This window comes from Dermacentor andersoni, chromosome 4 (genome assembly GCF_023375885.2).
Source record: "Dermacentor andersoni chromosome 4, qqDerAnde1_hic_scaffold, whole genome shotgun sequence".
In the NCBI taxonomy this organism is placed as follows: Eukaryota; Metazoa; Arthropoda; class Arachnida; order Ixodida; family Ixodidae; genus Dermacentor; species Dermacentor andersoni.
The window spans coordinates 127,058,885-127,080,741 of record NC_092817.1 but is presented as its reverse complement, the minus strand read 5'-3'; the positions used below and the strand labels follow the sequence as shown (position 1 = coordinate 127,080,741).

At 51.7% G+C, this 21,857-nt stretch overlaps 1 protein-coding gene across 1 annotated transcript in view; it reads left to right on the top strand.

Moving 5' to 3' along the window:
- The window catches only part of dve (SATB1_N and homeodomain domain-containing protein dve), a 77,062-nt gene that overhangs the window by 40,174 nt on the left and 15,031 nt on the right, over positions 1 to 21,857 (top strand). The window contains exon 3 of the mRNA XM_050184774.2: positions 13,083 to 13,265. Coding sequence (XP_050040731.1) covers positions 13,083 to 13,265 — 183 coding nt within the window. The remainder of the gene's footprint in view (positions 1 to 13,082; positions 13,266 to 21,857) is intronic.

Here is a 21,857-nt window from a genome sequence, read left to right as displayed (position 1 = left end):
GTTTTAGCATAACGTTACCGTTCATATCACGTGCTTGTTGTCCAGCCCCGTGCGGCACTACGTTTGCGTACGCCACTGTACCTGCGATAGCAAGTTATACCTACACGATATAGTGTTGGCACTGATCCGTGAAGCATCTTGTCTGTAGTCGCTGTTGTGTGTCATATATCTATGGTCACGACAACGTTTACTCGCGGTTGCAAAGTTATGCCTAGTGTGCGCTGAAACATCTATTGGTGCCTGCTGTCACATACTTGCATTTCCCTTGTTCTGTACCTCAATTCTGAGACTGCGCGCGTCAAGGCACCGTCCTTCTAGGCTCACCTTCGCACGTTTTCTCTCGCACCCACACCGTACGGCGCGCGACGTTATCGCACTTGAACTTTATAAGGAACGTCACGGCGACGGCAACGGTGGCGACGACAGTGAAAATTCTCCTGGAGTGTCGATGTAATTGCTGTCGCAATAGTAATTCGAAAGTATCGTGCAAATCCCACGCACTGTGGGATCTGCATTTCTTTTTCAGATCCCACATCCCGAAGCTTTGTAGGAAGCTGGCGATGGGGCATCGTTTGTAGTACCGCTAAGCGTTACCAGTGGTTGCGACGTGGTAGGTGGACAGCGGGAGTTTGGCCACATGCGACGGGAGTCGAGAGGCCGAGCAGTGCCGATCGAGATGCAGCTTAGCAAACACTTTATCACATAGCGAACGTCAGAAACGAGTGTCTCTGTGTGTGAGAGCGAGCGAGAGAGAGAGAGAGGGAGGGAGAGAGCGGGAGAAATGGATGGCCGCTTATTTTTATACCCGCCAAGGGCCCCCGAAATACCGCCAGTTTTCTAGACGGGTTAGTCACAATGTTCTCGGAATTATTGTCCTTCCGTTACAAGGTCGACGATCCGGGCCAGTACTTCCGGAAGCGACTCGGGCTTCGCGGGGAGCAACGATTCCGCCCATTATTCCCGGAACTGAGTTCCGTCACCGCGCGGTCTCGGGCATCGACGGGGTGCGACTCGGTGACCTGAATGCAGGAGAGGCGCGCCTCGTGTGGGACCGCACCGTGGCTGCTGCTGCTGCAGGTGGGGTTGGTCTCTTCTTGCCTTCTCGAAACGCCTGCGCGACGGAAGCACTTAAAGCGTATGGTTAACCACGGACGTTATCGTCACTGGGTCCGAACTGTAATAACGGCGGGTGGACCGACGAGCAGTTGCGCCTGCGTCGCGAGGGTGACGACAGTAGCGAGACGACGGGGACGAAGATCGTACTGACGGCGACGGCGCGAGTTCTGCTCCGGCCGTTTACCGATTGAATGCCGATTGAAGGCCCAATCAGTTTCCGGCGTCACACGACGTAGGCCGACGTCGGCCGGCGTTCATGCTTTGCTAGCCGCTTCCGGCGTCGGCGCTGCGATCTGGTATTGTCAGACTTCGGCGTCGAGCGAGCGTCGCCCCTAATATTCTGGGAAGCATCGAAGATATATGTATCTTAGATATACTATCTTTGATACTCTTTGGGTGTCTTGTATCTGTATCACGATACGTCTGGCAAGACGTGTGTCACTATCTGTATTTCCGATAGATGAAAGAATGTATGGTGTACTTTAAGGTACAAGATGCTGACTATCGCAACATCACCGTGCGAAACTATAAACTTTGGCTGAACTCCGCTTCTCGAGCTGCTGCTGCCGCCACTAAACCAGCCGAATACAACTAAAGGCAGCGACATTCTTTTGTGTTCCCGCCAGAGCCCTCCAGCGAGGGCAGGCGATGAGGTCTGCGCGTCCTTATTGGTGAAGCAGTCACGTGTTGGCGCTCGCGCCGTCTCGACAAAAAAGAAAAAAAAAAGCGTGCGAACGTCTGCTTAAAGCCGACCTTCTTTTTCTCGATTTTTTATTTCTTTAGTTGCATCGGTGCCATGACGCTTGCTCGTAGCCGCCGTATACTGTGCTGCGTACGTCAATGCGTGCGGCGTCTTTCGCGCAAATTCTAATACCGCCGTAGTGTCGTTATCGAAGCTTCTCTTGCGTGGTGCTTTGTTACGAAGTCAGAAGAATGCATGGACTTGCCTTGCGTCTAGGGGCTTTTACACGTTGTTTCGGAATGAAAATGTTACGCTTTGAGCAAGAGAGGCAAAAATTTTGACATACTAACAGACATTTCATTCAAACGAAACAAGGTTGGTCGGAGATAAGAAGTTTCCAAGCGAACATTTTTGTGCATACGCGCTTGCTGCTACCTAATGTAGATCTATAATAAGAAATTTGAGAATGTATCGAAGTATCATAAGATACAAATGGAAAGTATCGTATCGGATACAATAATTGCGCTAGTATCTTGTATCTGTATCTCAAATACTTGTTGCCTGAGTATCTTGTATCACGATACAATTGCAAAGTATACTTGCCCAGCCCTGGTCGCCCCCAGCTTCAAATTGCTCTTGATGACGTCCGTCGCCGGAACTCCGTCTGAAGCTTGTTCCGATTGTGGTTCGATCGGGCTTTAGTTGCCGGCACCAGGCGGGCGGAAGCGAGAGAAACACGGACTGCGATAACGCGCGCTGATGAGCTAGTTCGTACGTGACTTGGAAAAAGCAGACAGCGCTATAACAACGAGACTAAACAGAAGGACGCAAGACGGAGCGCAGTTGTGAGGTCAACAGCGACTAATTGTTATACAAACGACGTATACCTATGTCGACGTAGTGCGGTTTATATGTTAAAACGACGACGGCTTTTGTTCCACGGCAAAGAAGCGTTGGAACCTGTTCGACCACGACCGTTCCAGAAGGCAACACTGTGTTCCGCAGTTTCTACTATAGCTTTAGATGCTACGACGGAATGGCTGTGAAGTGTGGGCCGGTCCCGAAGGCTGGGCATTTCTAACGCAGAGTTCTCGAACCCCTAGCTGCCGCGAGAGAAGGATGCTGCGTGTTAGGGTGTGGCCGAGCGTCTATAGAGAGCGCAGCGCTGCTAGCTAGTGCTGCGAGACAGAATTTCGATCCCACCACTGGACGCTTGAATTTTTTTTTTTAATGAAGTGACCCGAAATGAGGCGAGACAGTCTAGCTACCCACCTCAAAGCGCTTGGGAAGAGCCAAAGGAGGTAATAATAATAATAATAATAATAATAATAATAATAATAATAATAATAATAATAATACCAGCACGTTCGTGTTCTCAAACACTTGTGTTTGCAGCGGTTGAATCGGGTGGTAGTTCCAGGGTTGGGTGATGGTGAGACCACACGAGTCCCGGAATAACTGATTTTGTCTTCACGCCCAGGAGACAACGAAGAAGGGAATTATATTAATAACGCAGAGGCTCGGGCTCAGAAGCGGATTGTTAGGGGCCTATATATCTAATGCGCGTTTCGGTCATTCCTTTAATAGTAATCCTATTCGGATGAGAGAGCTTGCAGCTCGATCCTTCCCTATATACATTGTGTCAGTGCGCGGAGCCCTTTTTGCTTTTCCTTTTTATTTCCCCCTTTTGATTTTGTGAAGAATTGTCGCCTCGCGTGTGTCTATAGTTATACGACGTCCGCTAGAGCAGTTCGCAGTGATAACCGAATATCAAAAAACGCGCGCCGGACGTATAGTGTAATACAAGACGAGGAAGGGTTCGTTAATTCAGTGACGGTGATCGGATCGGATTATCGCAGTGCGCAGAGCCGCCTTCTTTAGCGAGGAGAGGAAGACGGCGGGTGCAGACGCCGGGGCGACTCTTGTATGCGCGGATCCACAAGCTGCCGCCGTCTCTATCCGGATTAGGCCGGCGTATCGAGGGGCGGCTATCGTGTATACACTGGGGCACGTTTTCTTTTTTTTTTGGGGGGGGGGGGTAGGGGAATGAATTAAACGGTGATGCGTGCCGACACTGTGGTGCTGGCTCCGGGCCCTCGCTGTATACTTGTACGACGCAGGTCGCGCCGTTCGATGACTCGGGCCCGATTTGCCCAGCCGATCGGTTCTGCCTGCTTGCGGGGCTTTCGGTGCGTTCCTTACTGAGATAGTAGTGGAAGCCTTTGAGGAACTTCTCTCCGTGCTTGTAGCCGCGCATAGTTAAATGGGTTCCGGACTGGCCTTCTGCCTTGTGGGCCTCCTAACCATTGCTCCCGCAAAGGCGTTCGGTACTCGGGTATATAGTCGGCGAAATAATAATAATAATTAATAATAATAATAATAATAATAATAATAATAATATGCGCACACAACGCACATTTTGTAATGTATGTGAAGCGAAGCTTTCCTGAACCTAGGTTCGATTCCTGTATCGGACACGCAATTCAATTTATGTTTCCTTCTCATATTTTAAAACGTATGAGCAGACGTTTGGTTTCAAACCCCATTCCCCATGCCAGTCCGGTGCGCTCTACCCGTTCGATCACGGACTTACGTACTGACCCGAGTTGTGAGGTGTTCGGCAGAACGGCAGCAGCACCCAGCCACGGTCTGAAAATTCCGGTAGGGTTTCGCAAAGAAAGCTTCGCTTTTAATAGCGAGCGATTTGCGGTGAATGGTTGTAAGAGCACGCGCGACGTGAAGCCTACGATGAAACGGCATGCTGCGCGAGCCGTTTTCTGGCGGCTTTCTTTACGATGCGAAATGACTCGAAACAACGCTTACCTCTTCGCTTGGAAACTGGCCGGTCACTTGATACCGAATCACTCTATCTCGAATCACCCTATCCCGCGAACAGATTGCCACTTATATCACTTCATCGGTTGGCTGTATAACATGGGGTTCGCGTTGTTTGGTACGTGCGCGTTAGCACTGTAGGGAGCCTGCGTGCAAGCACTAGTTCCAGGGTGGCGAAAACTGAAATACTTTAGCCGCCATTCACCACCACGTTTGGCTGGCCGGCATTTTGTTACCCCGGCCGAATTGGATGGTAGTCGCGGCACATTGCAACCTCTTTTTGTTATGCGCCGACGTGTGCCGGCGTTGGCATCCGATTGATATTCAATATGCACAAAGGCTGACATCAAATGACCCATCGAGCGAAAAGGCCGTTGTTAGTAGCAGCGAAACGGTGCCTAAATTCTCATTGGCTGCGGTGCCACGTTACGAGCGCGCCTCGGCGGAGCAGAGCGGGCGAATACGAACACCTGCTGCTGCGATAGCGCGCCAGGTGTTGCGTGAGGGGAGAGGGCATAGCCGCGACGCCACGTCACTCTCGCTCTCGGAAGCCGGAGCGCGGTTTGTGTCTCTCTCTCACGTCCACTGGGCTCAGCTGCTGCGCGTGCCTGCCGACCTTGGTGGCCGCTGCTGCTTCCTCGGTCTCTCGTCGCGCAGGACGTCGGTGGCATGCGGCGTCGGCACCGCAGGCTGCTGCTGCTTGCTGGCTCGGGCAGAACGTATACTGCTATGGTGCATTACTTGCGACGCAAGACTCTAACGATCGCTCATCGGCGTTCAATTGGACATCAGATATTTTTTAGAATAGGCACTCCAATCGGAGTCTCAAAGAAATAGCGTCGAAGCCACTGCGCATGCGCGAGACGCGAACTGCGTTTGCGTTTTGCGTCGGGCACGCAATTTCGCTGATTTAACGGGAGCCCCGAGAGCTGCCCCACAAGCTTTGCGTCGGCAAACATGGCGGAGCCCATCGAAGCGACGGCTGACCTATAGCACCAAACTGGACTCGATTCGTGGTAGCGCGCGAAGTTCGTAAGCTGGAAGAAGTGAATGCGGTTATCGCTTTCTCTTAACTAACGTGTGTAATGAAGATTGGTTTATTAGACGCCGCTGATTCCTAATTTGATTGTCGATTTCATGGCTCGTAGGCCTAACACGGCTTAACTTGGCTGGTGAAGGCACGCAAAGTTGGTTACTCAAAACTAAGCGAAACAAATTGCTTGCTGCTTATAGAATAACCTCTGAATTGTAGTTAGACGCGAAAAAAAGAAAAGTCAAAATGCTCTTATCATGAAACGGTATATTTTATTTTAATATTCATATTAACTTTGACGGCGTAGTGGCACTGCAGGCGCAAGTCGCTATTCGCAAGCGCAAAGCCATAGCAAAGCCCGATTCTAAAATTCGTCACTCCTGCGTGCCCCAACGCTACAACACCCTCAAAGCTCTTTGGGGCCCCTAATCAAAAATTCTATTAATGCTTTCCCATTCACAACTCATAACAATGGTTTAGGTGTCTTTGGATCTGTTTTCTTCCACTGCTGTGTTTTCTTTCTGAGAGGCTCTACATTTCTTTGGTGTCATCCAGCTATACTGTCGCGCGGATGGCAATCTTCCCTTACGTTGTGCGTGGTCCAGTGCTCGAACCCGCGGAAGCCGAAGCACCGCGTAGTTTTGTAGCGCGGCCTTGGCCAGCTTTGGCTCGTGTTCAAATGAGCGACGAAACAACTGCGTATGTTTGATTGCGTATGTATGTTGACGTCCGAAAACAACAGCAGTTGGAGTTTCTATGGGAGTTGCCGCCTCATTAACATTGCGCTCTCGCCTGTCTTTTAACGTTCGTCCTATAAGGCTCGGTACTCGGGCGTCGTTATATAGATCGTGTATCCATTATATCGAAATGCGGCAGCCGCGGTGACCGGTGGTCGTGATCGTCATCTCGTACTCAGGAGTCCAGCGTCATATAAGTATACGTTTACGCGAACGCGGCAAAGCCTAGGCGAGTCGACTTGTTGGGCTGAAATACGGTTGCCAGGCTAATGATGAATGCTATTGGGTCTGGTAGAAGCTGGTTCTGTCGAGTCACGCTTGATTCGGCGCGTAGTTGCTACCCTCATGTGGGCAACACCGGGGAGACGTCGCTCAAAATCGTCGCTCGCGTGGAGTACGACTTGTAGGCGACGAGCGAACGCGACAGCCATCTCCATCGCAATGCTTGTCGCTGTCGCGTGCAAGATCGCTTCCATGGGGTTTATACTTGCATTGTGCTGTGCCACTATATGAGTGCACTTTTCGTGTAGCGTCGCATATATCCTTTCGTGATGTCAAGTCGCCTGTCTTGCTTACCTCTAGGGCTAGATTTTGTACTACAGTTTGTATGTCTTGCTGTCTTTGTCTCCTGCCAGTGGCGCCTTATCCCCGTCAAGCCGTTTCGTACAGCTTCCTTGCCCAAAGTGGCCGCCACCGTTTTGTAGACGTCGGAAAATAAATAAGCTGTGCTATGATAGGATATATCCGGGGCACCTCCTAGCGCTCCGGAATGATGGAACTCTCGTCGCTATAGCTAGGAGCGCCGAATCGCTCACCGAGGAGAACCTCTGACGGCACCGGTGCATACTAACTTCATTTTTTTCCTCCTTGATTCGCTAAGCGACGTCCCGTCGACGCTCTATTTCGGCGCGCATAAAAAAAAAAAAGGATGGGGATTATGAAAGAAACGAGGCAGCACGCGTTCCTCCTGCGACGGATAAAGAACTTTAAGAGGGCGAGCCGTAAAGGAGGGTTGAAGGGATAAAATAGAATCAAGTAAGGCGGGAGGGGAAAGGAGGCGCGGAGCCGAAGCGCGATCTCGCCCCTTTTTAATCCGCGAGACGAAATTTCCGAGAGCGCCGCCGCTCCTCTCGTGGCGCCCGGGCTTTGGGATTAGGCGCTGCCGGGAGCCGGATTAGTCGGCACCGAGCGGCGCCGCCTGGCTTTGTTTCTCTCTCCCTCTCTCTCTCTTTTATTTCTGGCACGGCCGCCGCGCGGCGCCACTCTCGCACTGGTGTGAGCGCGGGCACGCGCGCAGCTCGTGCTCCGGAGATATTCGTATGCTGACGCACGACTTCGCCGTCTTCGTGCGGAAAAAGCTTTCTTTCTTTCCCTTCTCTTGTTTATGCGTCGGCGGCGCGCCTACGCCTTAGCGCGTTCTTGGTCGCTCCGCTGTGTGTCGCCGCGACCTCCTTCGTTTAACTTTTCTTTCTTGCCGGCCCCACAATCGCTTCTCTTGATTTTTCTTTCTTCTGCTGGTGTTATCCAACGTGCTCTTCTGCCGGTACTATGGTTTTATTCTTCTTTCCCCTTTTTTTTCCCTTTAATCTCCGCTGCTGCTTATTCCGATTTTGATTCGGACGTGGGGCTTTGTCTTACGGCGGTAATTTTCGCCGTCTCCGCGATTTCTTTCGCGTCTTCTCAAACGACGACGACGGAGCGGACTGTAGAATGAAGAGAGAGGGGGAAAATGCCAAAAGCGCGCTCTTATTGTACTGACACGAAACGCAGGGCGCGCGGAGGCGCTAAGCGCCGCCCGGATTAGCGCCGCCGCTAATCGATGCGGCGCCGATCGAACGCCGCACCGTTGCACGGCCTTCGTTGCGTTTCTTTGACTGCGTCTGCGCGCCTTCCTTTTCGAGAAGCCCCCCCCCCCCCCCCCCCCCCCCCCCCGTCCCCGGGCGCACTTTACGGATCTGCCGGCTCAGCAATTCGTTCTTGTCTTATTCTCAAACTTTCGGCGCCACCCAAAGTCTTGGTTCTTCGAGAGGACGAACAGCGCTTAGTTTTACTGGGGTATCCTCTTTAGAGTAGTTGTGAACGTCCGGGACCTCTGCACGAGCGGCCCGGACATGCGAAGCTATAAAAAGAAAAACCATACTGGCAAGCCACAGGGTCCCCTAAGTAATAAAACACGAAAGCCTTGTCACAGCCAGTTTCGGTGTCCTTTTTCCAAGTGGTTACTGTGTCATGTCATGTCATGACGCAGAAAGCAGTCGCGCGGGAGCAGGACATTGCGAAGTTTTGACACCCTCTCGGGCTTGCTCGGTCTGGTATGCTGCTACGGCAGCATAGCGGACGGATTTACAAGACGACCCTCACAAGTTGCAGCATAAAAGGCGACCGAGCGAGCCAGAGACAGTGACAAACGATCACGATGTCCTGCTTACCACATGAGTACACCTTCTGCGTCATGACGTCACCACAGTAACATTTTGGGAGACGAAGCCGAAACTGGCCGTAGGAAAGCTATTCCGTTAAATTTAGGGCACTCTAAGGCTTGCTAGTAGCTTTTTATAGGATATTGATGTCTAGGATCTTCACCTAACGAAAAAGAAATGAATAGTAAGAAATATCGAGGTATCGCTTTCTTTCAGGCGCTTTCGTGGTCGGACTCTCACCACCTGTACATAAAGGCGCTGGCGCAAGTAAAGCGTGCGTTCGCACAATTAATCGACTTAATTTACGACAGAAAATTTATTAATCTGTAGGCACTAGTGCAACAGTAGTACGTATCTATGCAGCTGCGTACAATGACTTGCAACGTATTGTGCATGTAATGCAATACACTCGGTATAAACGACGCAGAATAAACAAATCGGCCGGGAAATTGTATTGTTCGTTGAACACTGACGACTGCTAGTTCAAAACCGAGTGGCGGAGCGCATTCTACTAGAGCTCATTCTGTCAGCATGAATTGGCGTATTCTGGGTCATCCGTCATGATAGAACACTCCCAGGCCTCGAGCGTGGGGTCTTGCCGAAGAATCGTCGTTGGCGGAGGGGAGGGAGGGGGGGGGGGCGAGTTGGATGGAGTACCCCCAAAGTATGTGGAGGCCACATGGCCTCCTCGCTAGCTCATTTTACGGGGTCCCAACTACTATTACGTCTCCAATAAAGTTTACTTATCTCCTCTCTCTCTCTCTCTCTCTCTCTATATATATATATATATATATATATATATATATATATATATATATATATATATATATATATATATATATATATTTGAGCTCTTTGAGGCGCATGCGCTGTATACATGTGTATTGCCGCTATGTGCTGGTTAACGGCTCTGCCACACTGCGGAATTACGCAATGAAACAACAAGTGCTTCCTCACTGCAGACAACTACGCGCCGTTAAGTGGACCGTTCCTTTAATAGCGCGAATAGTTCTCTCGGAAGTATTCTGCTATTCGGTCACATTGGCAATCATCGTTGATTGGTTTCTGCAGAATCTTTTTGTTTGTCGTATTTGTTGTGCCGGCCAACGCTTTTTCATATATTTTTTTTCTGTTTCTTGCTCTGCGTTCGGCGCTCCGTGAGCGGAGTTTAAACGCGAGTGGTGCGAATTAAGTCATTTGGCAACCATGCGCAACACTCCTCGCTTAAACTGGGAAAGTATGGGCCGAACTCACCGCCTTCTACATTTCCTTCTTTTAATGAGAAGTGTAAGCATATGTGTGTGCTTCGTAGAAGAAAAAAGAAAACATGCGCTCACTTTCCTAAGAAATAAAAATAATAATAAAAAAGAAAGCCCCACATTCCTTATGCGCTGTGGGACATAGCTATTTACATACAGTGTATAGTCAACATGGGACACGCGAACGTGCGGCTTATGCTTCGAGTCGGTAGAGGGGCGACTTGTTGCGGTGGAAAGCTAGGGAAACGATGGAGCATGTTTTCTTAGAATGTGAAGACATCTGCCCAGCGGTCTATTTAAGCACCATTGACCTTCTTGAAGCCCTTGGGTTCAGCGAGAGTAGGGTGAAAGTAAACATGTCCCCAATAGAGATAAGTAAGAGGCGATCGGAAAATTGGTGGAAGAAAAGTAGGAAAATGTTAATAAACGGAGACGTACAAAAGCAAAGTTCTCAATAGGGGATCAGAAAATTTGGTTGTGGGAGTTCATTGTGTTTTTTTTTTTCTTTTTTTCCTTTTTACCCATGGTAGGACATTAGGCAGTATAATAGCAAGAGCTTGGTGGCGCAACCCACTGCCCCTTTCCAAAGGAGACGCTCATAACATCCATCCATCCGGAAAACTTATCGAACAGTTGCACGTGAGTTTAAACAGATGTACGGGGTGGCGCATGACACCGCCCCGTTTCAAATGGTTGTTCACTCATAGTAATAATCATCATCATGGTGCAGCCGGAATCGGTGTCGATGTTCGGCACGTAGACTGAAGCCAGAATCCAAAATTTGGGCACTTTTGCGTGTCCCACTATTGCAGTGGACCTTTGCATGCAGGGGGCTACACTTTCACGTGGACGAAGAGCAGCACGAAGAAGGAGCGGACAACGATGTTTGTTGGCGTTGCTGTAAAAGATAACGAGGTTTTACGCCCCTCCATTGCTGGTACGAGCGCCGAAGTTCGTCGGAATGCGCGGTCATGGAACCGTTCAAGAGCTGGTGGCGACAGCGGCAGCCGATTGACCGGCGGGCACGTGTGACTGTAACATTGTATGACGCTCACTTCCCCACTGGCCGTATAGAGCTGCAGTTTGTTTCGCTTTCGAATTTGTCACGTTGCGTCTCTTTATGGCTATTGACTAGTCAGTCGCAGTTAGGAGCGTGGAGAGGGGAGGGGGCATTAGCAATGTGTTCAGCTTTGTTTAGGCTACATTCTTTTTTTTCCCTCGTGGAATAGTATCGGAACTGAGGGTTTTTCGACTACTCATTCGTTGACTTACGTTGCGGAGCCGCGTTGACTTATAGCTGCCAGCTTGCAGTGTGCTCTTGTTTTCCTTTTCTTTCCACGACGCCCGCTCCCACAGAGACCTCGTCGCGGATTATCCGCGTCTTCGGCGGGAGCTCCGGCCGGCACACGAGAAAGAAAGCCCTAGATCCCGCGGATTGATGCACCGGCTACTGTAGATATCTCTTTCTTTCTTTCTTTCTTTCTTTCTTTCTTTCTTTCTTTCTTTCTTTCTTTCTTTCTTTCCACCGCCTCATCACGGCTGCTGCAGCCTACTCGCGATCCCTGTCGACAACGCACGAGCGACCGCCACGCAGCAAAGCCCGGGCCCGCGCTGCACACCGGCGCGTTCGGTTTCCCCAAACCCCCCACGCCTTCGACGGTTCCCATATCCCGGACCCGATGATCCCTCGGGGACGGACAAGGACGTCGCCGGAATGTCCCCATTCCTCTCATTATCTTTTTCTTTTCTCTCGTTTTGTTTCCTTCTTTTCCTCCAGCCGATATGTCCTTTCTCTCTCTTGCCTGCTGTTCTTTTCGAGATCAGCCGGGGAGGTACCCTCGTCTTATTTTCGCTCGCTTACCGTCATCTGCACGTTTTTCTTCTTCCTTTCGCACTTCGTTATCCGCTATGCTCTCTCGGGCCGGCTGGCTGGTGCGTCCCTCTTCACCTCTCATTCGATCTTCCCACTCCCCCCCTCCGTTGGCAGCATCTTCTCAGGGCCATTCTTTCTCCCGTATGTTATTATTATTATTATTATCTCGGACGCGCTGTGTTGTTCTTGCTTCTCTTCCGTTATCGCCTGTCCGCTTATTCACCGCGTGGTGCACACCCTCTCGTCTTCTCGATCACAAGTTCTCAGTCCTCCTCACCTTTATATGCGGTTCTTGCCGAATCATTATATTTCTGTTCTCGCCGTTTTGGCCGAATGCTCGTTGCGTCTCCCTGGCTGACTGGTTCCCACTGTCTCCCCTTTTCGTGCGTTTTTGTTTGTTTTTATCTCTCTTTCTCTCTCTCCCTCTCTGCTGGCTTTTCGCTGGCCGTCACTCCGGAATCGAGGTCATCGTAGGCGACAGTTTGTTTCTTCCGCACTCTTTGTGGCGTTCAGGTCGGTAACCCCGTCCCTCCGTCCTGCTCATTCACTTTTCGTCATCTTGAGATGAACTTGGCAGCTGTCGGCGGCGATGCGTGCAGTGCGCTGTAGCTATTTTTTCTCTGCCCACTTCTCTGCGCTCCACGTCGGTACGCGGACTCTTTAGAGCGTGACGTCACGACGGTGGCGCAACCGTCGCATGTTGAAACTGACACAGTAGGTTTCGAGGGATGCCGTAGTCGAAGGTTCCCGATTGATTGATTGATTGATTGATTGATTGATTGATTGATTGATTGATTGATTGATTGATTGATTGATTGATTGATTGACGTGCACCCGAAGCACACGCTGCACGCGTGCGTTTCTTGCGCTCCGTCCTCGTCGGAGTGTGGCTGCCGCGGCCGAGAGTCGAACCCGCGACCTCGTGCTCAGCAGTGCAACGCCATGCGTGGCTACCGAGACACACCGACCGGTTAAAAAAATAAATAAATAATAAATAAATAAATAAATAAATAAAAAGACAGCGTGGCCGTTCCGCCGGTCTGCGGTGGCTGCTGCGCCTGTGCGTATTTCGTGCGCGCCGCGCGCAGCGTCTCATCAGTGCAACCGTGCCGTCCTCTCTCGTTCAGGCAAGACCCTGCCGGTGCACTGCGTGGTGGAGCGGGTGCCGAGCCCGCAGACGGACAGCCAGCAGCCGTCCGTCGAGGTGGACAGCTACGCGATCGTGCCCAGCGCCGCCCTGTTCGCCGACCTGGTGCGCACCGCGCTCACCAAGCTCGGCTACTCGCCGTCGGAGGCCATCTGCGCCAAAGGTGCGTCGCCCTTCTCTCTGCGCACGTTTCTCTATTGTCTTCTTTCCGTGTCGCACGTTTACCGTGTGGCAAGCGTTCGAAACGTTAAACGCGGGTGCGTAAAGCCGAGGCCCGTCAGTTCCTCTTATTTCCTTCTCGTTCGTTGCATAGCGAGCGCCTCGAATTTGGCAATCTCGATTGGCGTGCGAGAGTCTATTAGCCAGTTGCCTGATTATAAGCTGACGTACTGCATGACTGCTGTAGTTGAAAGGACGCTCCATATCCGCCACCGTAGCTGTGAGTTGCACTCGCTAATACTTCCGGGGTTAATCTTGTACAAAATTACATACCTAAGAAAATGTGGCCGTAGGTATGACCGCCGTGATAGCTTAATTTGCGAAGCACCGCGTGCGTAATGCGGACGTCTGATCCCCACCTGCGACAAGTTATGCCTTATTGTTTCAGTTTCATTTCTCTGAAGATTTCTACGTATCGATTAAACGTGGTAACATGCTTTCTCCTGCTTCTTTGTTCTGTTTGCTTCACGTGCTCATGGCTAACGCGAGTCGTGCGACTACTCGCGCCAACGAGACGTCCACCAAATTTTCAACAAAATTCCTCCGCCAGGTTTCTTCGCCAGCCCTGAGCAGTGGCCCATCTTTTTTGACGCGTACGTGTTCGGCGGTGAAGGACGCGGTACGTGATTGCGGGCGCGATCCGACGCACCATCTGTCGTACGAACAATCGCATCCGATGACCAAGTTTCCGATGGGCGTTCCGACGGGTTCCACATATAGAGTCGGAGCAATCATACTTTCTACGCGTGGGGGTCCCAAACGCAACGCCCTGCCATGCTTCTGCTTGCCCAACATATTTTCTTTTTCATTTATTGCAGCTCTAAGGGGTGCGAAGGCACAGCACAAGGTGGGGGCTGTAACAACGTATACATGTACACGAGAACCGTCGGATATGTCGGACGACGCGCGCGAACCTGCTGGAACACAGGCTGGAAGCGTAAAAGATTAAGATTGAAGTTCCGGCGTTTTGCGTGCCCCAAAACCACCATGCGATTACGAGGCCCTCCGTATCCCCATGGGGGACTCCGGTATAATTATTTACCACGTGGGGTTTCTTCAACGTGCGCCTAATGCACAGTACGCGAGCGTTCTTGCATTCCCCCCTTGCATCGAAATGGGGCCACTGCGGCCGGAAATCGAACCCGTGACCTCGTTTTTATCGATGGGTGTATACAGGGACGCAGCAATGTGTCTACGGCGCGAATTTAGCGGCGCCGCGGGGCATTCGTACCGTATGAAAATTTATGCTTATTACTCGCGAAACAAAGCTAATTGTGACCACCATTGTCGAAGGCGCACGCGCTGTTGAGATTCCTGTGCACGTTGGAAGAACCGCAGATGCTAAAAAAATTAAAGGGCAACTCCGGCGATTTTTCGATGACCCACGGACCTTAATAAAATGTTGAGTGTATGTTCCCTTTTTCACTGTGATTGCCTGTGCCAAATGATGTGACTGAAAGTCGATTAGTTTTTACCGAAAATTAATTTCGAAGATCGGTTGCGCCTTCCCGACTCGTGCCCACGAGTGTATGTATGACTCTGCATGGCCACCCTGTGTTTGTGACGTCGGCAGAAGGCTACACCGCCGCCAACTGTCACCTCGCCCAGAAGCTACGAAGCTGGCTCCATTTGCTACGACACGACGGCCGCACTCATCGTTTTGACAGACGTGATAACCGGTGCTTAACTTCGTCTTGCCGCAGCACAATGCGTCGAGCTTGGCGGCGGCGGGTCAAAAGTAAACGGCGACTGAACGGGGTTAGCACCACGTATTTTAAGGCGTTTGTTTATACGCTACGGTAGTGTAGGATCTCACGTCATCGACTCATCGTATGGACGTCACACGAAGCAGCTACCCGTCTCGGTTTCGGTATCTCGTTTATTGGTTATCTAAAGTTAATTCGTGAGTTTGCAAGCAAATTCTACCACCCTATCATTGACATCACAGTCAGTGCCGTTTGAAAATGACGATATCCTAATATGGTTAAAAAAACAAATGCCGAATTTGGCCTTTAAAACGAATAAGATCGTAGAAGACGACCGACAACGACAGGAAACGCGCGTCATGTTTTTTTTTTCTGCAGTTGTCATTGGCGAACTACAGCTAGTTACTCTAATGATTAATTGATTGGACCTAACGTCCCAGACTAACACAGGAGGGGCTATCATAGACTTCATAGTGTATGGCTGCGAATCAAACTGGATCGCCTGTATAGTTATTTCTATGACGGGCACATGATGCTGACCGCCCAAGGTTTTCTTTTTTTTTTTTTCATTCCTCCGCCATCGGAATGCGGCCGGGTATCGAACCCGCAACCTTATGCTCAGCACCAAAAACTGCTCAGTTGGTGAGCCACCGTGACGTCCCGGGTACTCTCCTACTTAAGCGGGAGACACACGGTCCGATTCGGTGTCCGATCCGGCCTCCGACGCGCCGGAACGGCAGCCGGAATCGAGGTGTTTTGCCGTGCCGAAGCGCCGGATCGGACGTCCGGCGTGCGACAAACCGGGCAGATTTTCATCGTCCGACGCGTTCGACAACCGCACCGTCGTCTGGCCGCAGCCAATGACAGCGCGGCTGGCATGTGACGTTCTCTGACGGTCCCTCCACGGAGGCGGCGCTGGCTGGCCGGTTTCTCGCAGTGTTTTTTCTTTTTCCTTGCCTGCTGCTGTTTGTTTACGACACGAAATAGTTACCAGTTCAGTGAAATTATCTCGAACGTGCGCCTGTTATGCAAAGCAGCGCCTAGTACGCTAGCACTAAGCTACTGGCGAGATCGGGAGCCGCGACGCGAGGGCATTTCGCGGGCCAACAGCGCACACCGACCGTCTAGCGAGGCTGCTGGCTTCGCTTGAACGTATGCCCTTCGCAAGGGCTGCGTCGAGTAAACCAATTGTATTTAATTATGGGCGACTTAAGTGTACAGCGTTAATTGTTTTGGCAAAAATAAGCGCGCTTCGACGAGCTCGGGTTTGGTCGTAAACGCCGTCGGCCGCGGCGTCCGCCTAGCCAGGCCTACCGGCGATATCGCTGGCTGTCAGCGGAGTCGTCAGTGGACAACGCGCCGTCGTGAAGTGTTCTGTCACTCGCAGAGGCATAATTTTATTGACAGTGTTCGCGTAAAGCGAAGCAGTGTTGTGCAGAGTTGTTTATATTGCGTTTCTCGACGTCGATATGAAGTCAAGCTCAGAGGCTGTATCTGGGCGGAGCTTACGCGCCGCTCGATCTCTCGGGTGCACGCACCGTGTGCCCCGAATCGTCGTATGCCGCATGCCGGAGCATGCGGCGCCGCACGTCGGATCGGACGCCGAATCGCACCGCGTGTCTCCTGCTTAATGCGGCGACGACGAACGCATCGCGCTTTTGACTTCCCACCTTTCCCTGCTACACAAAGAACGAAAGAGAGAGAAGAAAAAGAAAGGAAAAGAAAATGGCAATAACCCACTTCCCAACAACAACAAAAATGCAGCGTGTGCTTCCGTTGAAATGGCGCATCAGCCTTGTGTAAGCCCGTGCGTGAAAATCCACCCCCTGAATTCTTTCCTCGCTGAGCAAATTGTTTTTACCTCGCATCCCCACGAGAGTTTACATAATCCACGCGCGGCGCGCGTATGTGGATATATAGTCGTAAGGAGCACGTGCGGAAGTGTGTGTGGGGGGGGGGGGGGGGGGGGGGGAAGCGACTCCGGGCGGCTTTGGGGACGAGGATGGCAGCAGAGGCTGGGGGAGGATTTTCTCCTTTCCCCCTGGACGCGGCGCCGTTTCCCTTCGTTTCCCTGCCTTCTGCGGGAGGAATCTTCGTTTTCGTTTCCACAGAAGCGAGACTAGAGAGAGGCAAGGGTTAGAAAGGGTGTGAGGGATGAAAAGTAATATTAAACACGTGGCGGTCTCCGTCGGCCGCTTGGAGAGGGAGGGGGGGTTGCTCGCTCCCTCTTCTTCGTCCCGTTCTTTCCTCCTCTTCGCCGCCTTTAATCCGCGCCTCGGCTGCCGAGCCGCGCGGATCCGGGGCCCGGCTAACGGGATTTGCGAGGCGCGCGCCTGCCGCCGCCTCCCGAACCCCCTTTCCCCATATCCTCTCTCTCTCTTTCTGCCCGTTTAATCCTCTCTCGCGTTTTCCTTCTCTCCACTGTCGGATGATGCGCGCGGTCCTCCCTCCTTTCCTGATTTTAGTCCCCTGTTTTCCTAGCTGCACCTCCCGCCATAAAAGGCAAGCGTTGAGATGAGGTTTAAGAAGGGTGCGGGTAAGACGGAAACGGGATAGTCTGGTGATGCGCCCCCCCCCCCCCCCCCCTTTCTTTTGCCCGTGATGCGCCATCCCTCCTTTTACCCGTTGCATAGCTGCGGCTTTTCCTACGCATATGATGGTGCCGCCGAGAAAGGTGCGATCGGAAAGGACGAAGAAGAGAGTTCAAGCGGCGGGTTGGGAAAAGGGAGGCAGAGAGAGAGAGGGGGGCGGAAGGATAAACCTGTCGCGCGATCCTGTTGTTCGACCCCGGGTCGACCCTGCGCGCAGCCGGCGAACACCCCGGGCCGGGTCTGGTCCGACCCGGCGGCTTCTTGCGGCGGCGGAGTTTCACCGTGACGAGATTAAGCGCGCGCGCGCGGATAGCGAGCGCCGAAAAAAAAAAAAAAAAGAACACTGCCGGCAACGTGCGCGCACGAACGACCCGCGAAGCCGCTTTCGGAGGTGGAGGTAAGAAAGAAGAGAAAGAAGGGAGACGAGAGTCAGAAGCTCGGGCGGCCATCACCGCCGCGCGAAGGCGGATAACCCGCCCTCCTTTCCGCGCCATTCCAAGCCACTCTCTCCGTTCACCCTCGGCAACCAAATCCTGCTATGCGCGTACGCGGTGCTGCGTGGGTCCCGTGTCTTTTCATCTGTTGCCCGCATCGAAGCTAACGGGTTATACGCGCCGAACCGCGCCACACAGGAAGACCGTGCCTGAAATGGCAGTGCTTGAGAGGAAACTCTTCAAAGCTCGGGGCCCACCACCTATTGAAGTGCATGTAAAGCGCTGAAACGATTTATGCGAAACAATCGGCGCACGAATTTTCGATGAAATCAGTTGTATTTGAGAGAGAGTTCAGTTCTAGTGGCTGTTGGGAGCGGATTTTATTTTTATTTAGGGCCTGGGAATTTTTTAACAAAAGGTTTGAAAAAGTAAACAAACCGAAGCACGAGGTTTACATATTCAGAACTCTCCACCAATAAGAAAGATCGCATTTCTGTAGACTCTAGTCATAGAAAAAAAAAATGTAATTTACTGCTTACCCGAATTTGTTACACTGTCTAATATTATTTTGTAAATGTCCTACTCACATAATAATGGTATGTTTCATAGCATTGTATAATACATCAATTTTGTCCGCTTGAGATGTATTATTAAGTGCAGTTCACGGTGTTATGATATAATTTTTCGTTGCCGAGTTAGAGTTGTTTGTAAACGTGATAGCTTCGTTGTTCTTTGTTGAAAATTTTGGCGATTTTCAATTATACTTATTAATCGATTGATGGCCTAAATCGTAATTACGCTTCCTTCAGTCACTAGATCTTGTTACGTTTTCTTTTAAACGCAACGAGTTTCATTAAATTCGGTGCAGTGGTTGCCGAGACAACCGATTTCTAACCATTCCCGTGTATTTAGATATGAGCCCCGGCCGAGCCAAAGCACCGAAGGTAGATAGCACGTCTCGGAGGCCCCAAGTCCCGGTGATTAAATGGAACGCGGGCAGCACCTTATGTGGGACGAGTGACGGCAGCCCGCCGACATGGAGCATTGATGGATTGTTCGTAGCGGTACTGTGAACGATGGGTGCAAAACCGGCAAGTGCGCTTTTAACGTAACACGTCGTCTGTCGTGACCCAAGATGTCGGAATTGTAATGGCGTCAGCGTGCGTATGCTGTTGCTTCCCATCGCCGCTGTCATTCGTTCCTCGCATTATCCGAGCTTTCTTTTCGAAACGCATTTCGTAGCTTCAGGAGTTTCTTTTTACAGAGGGGACGGTATGGGCCGTGTGTGTGTGCGTTAGGTCAGACGGGGGCTTGTGGAGAGGTGCGCTCGCCCGTTCCAATTTTTTTTTTTTTTTTAATATCGTCCGATTGCTTTGCAGGGAAAGAACTGTTGCGAGTCATTCTGGCCCGGTTTCGACACTCGTGTTTGCTCGGATGACTACTAGTGGTGCTGTTGGTGCTGCAGTTCGCGTGCGAACGTTCTGCGTGCGTCACACCCGGTCCACTTCGCGGATGGCCCTGATGACGGGCCTCGTTGTCAGCCACTGTGTTGTGCCGGCTCCTGCCGCGCTATAGTCTTCTTCGCACGCTTCAGTATCGGCACTACGGGAAGCTCTAGTAAGCGGCCGATATTTGCTGACATGCTAATAGGCAGAAGCTCTGAAAGCAGGTGAGGGGAGGGGGCGGAAGAAGAAAGAAAAGCAGCTCTGCAGATACCCAAGAGAAGGTTATCTGAATGCAGTTCAGGTAGCGATGTGAAAATTCGGCTGCGGGGTATTACGAGCAGCATTAATAAAGATCCGTGCTCTTCTTTCTATTGCGTCATTGCCGTCCGTGACGCACATACACTGTAAAAGAATTTACACTCTTAAAAATTTAAAGGGGTGTAAGCTTCACTACAACTCGCACCCGTTCCTCCAGGTTATAAGGGCGTGAGTTATAGGGAAGTTCACACCACTTTTCACTTTTGAATTTTACAGTGTGCTTGCGAGTGTTTAATGCTAATGATTTTTTTTTCCCTGTCCCAGATTTGCCCTCTTGTGTATTGCATTCGGGTTTGCATCCCGTGCGGCATTTTACGGTTTACGTGTTGCTCTCTCGGCAAAGTTGACAGCCGGAAGACGGCCTACCAGCAGTTACGTCTGTTTTTTTTTTTTCTTTCGACCTGCAAGGGACAAGCGCTGTCGCCATAGCCCACGAAAGAGCTGTTAGATTTAGCCGGCTATAGGCGTTCACTTCCGGCTATACGCGTTTAACTTCCAGCTTATCGGCGGGAAGTTAAACGACAAGGACCTACAACGCACTGGTGGTTGTGTCAACGTTCGGCTTAACTATGGCGCTCGGGAAAGCGCCGAGCGAGGGGCTGCAGTGTAGTTCCGCTGCTCTCAGCGCCGCGAGCAGCGATGTGGGCACACGCACCGGCGTTTGCCGCCGAGCAACGTCCCGCAAGAATTACACGGAGGAGTGACTTCGACGCTGCGACCGTTCGCAGTGGGGAAACGCGACGGGACTGTTGCCACTGGCGTCCGCCGCTCTGGTATAGGCCCGTTAATTCGTTAAACCACGAACGGCGGTGAGTTTATGGACTGAGCCGGAGCGTTAGGGAGAGGGTGGGTGGCGGGTTGCAGGTGCACTGAAACGGTACTCGCTACGAAACGACGAGCCAGTAGTAGTAGGAGGAGGAGGAAAGGCGCGACGGCGGCTATGCCCCGGGTTGCGCGGTCGACGGGCGGTGGTGGTGGTTCGTGCCTCCGGGCTTGTCCGTGGATCCGCTGTTTGTGCGCGTTGTTGTGCGTGCGAGGAGGAGTGTGTGGAGGCAAGGCGGCCGCTCCCCCCCCTCCCCCCCCCCGGCCAGCGGATGTATGGGGCGCGCACGCGCGCGCCCTTTCCTCCGCGGCCTAATCTCTTGACTACATTAGGCCTTCCCATGTTTTATTTAAGTCCGGATTAGGCGGCTCTGAGAAGCTAAAGGGGATATAGACGAGCGCTATTGGGAAATACGGCCATGCTAAGAGGATTAGGAACCTCTTCAGTGCCGCGAGCGACCCTGTAGCTGCCTCTTTTTTTTTTTTTTAGTCTGTGTTTTTTTCTAGCGACCTTTTGTTTTCGATCTCGCTCGCCGCCTGGATACCCTCTCTCTCTTTCTCTTTCTCTTCTTTGCTTGTCCTGACGCAATTTCTTTCCTTGTTTCTTTTCTGTATTTCATTTTTCACGCACCTGTACCGTTTTTCCCGGTGCTCCACCTTTCCATATCTACGCCGCCGTTGTTCCGCAGAACCGTTTCTCTTCGCTCGCGTTCATCTTACGTGGCTCGGGCTGTTTCTAGGCGGGATTATTGTTTGCAAAAGGAGTCTCCCGGCATTTCTCTTTAATTTGTCCTACGGGCGCGGCATCTCTCTTTGCGATGAGCTCCACAGCGGCGCTTGCGTCATTCTCGAAGCATTTGCTCGACTCCTGTCGGCGTCGACACCCAGGGGCCTCAGCGCGTGCCGGTTTGTGTGGTGCAAACGCCAGCCCATCGTTTGAGCAGTCCGAAAAAAAAAAAGAAGAAGAAAGGAAGACATACTCGGTCGATTCGAGCTGGTCGCGTCGACTTAGTAGCCGCGGCGTCCTGCTACGCAGCGCAAACAAGGCACCGGGGGTCGAATTGTGCCGCCCGCGCAGCGTCCACACCGTCATCGAGGGTGAAAACGAACGGGTTCGTCTTCTTGGTTTTAGGTGCGCGTTCGGGAAAGGCGTGCTACTGCCACGTCGATTAACGTCCCTTGTGTGTAGCACCGGCACGTTGGGGTTCGGCGAGGATACA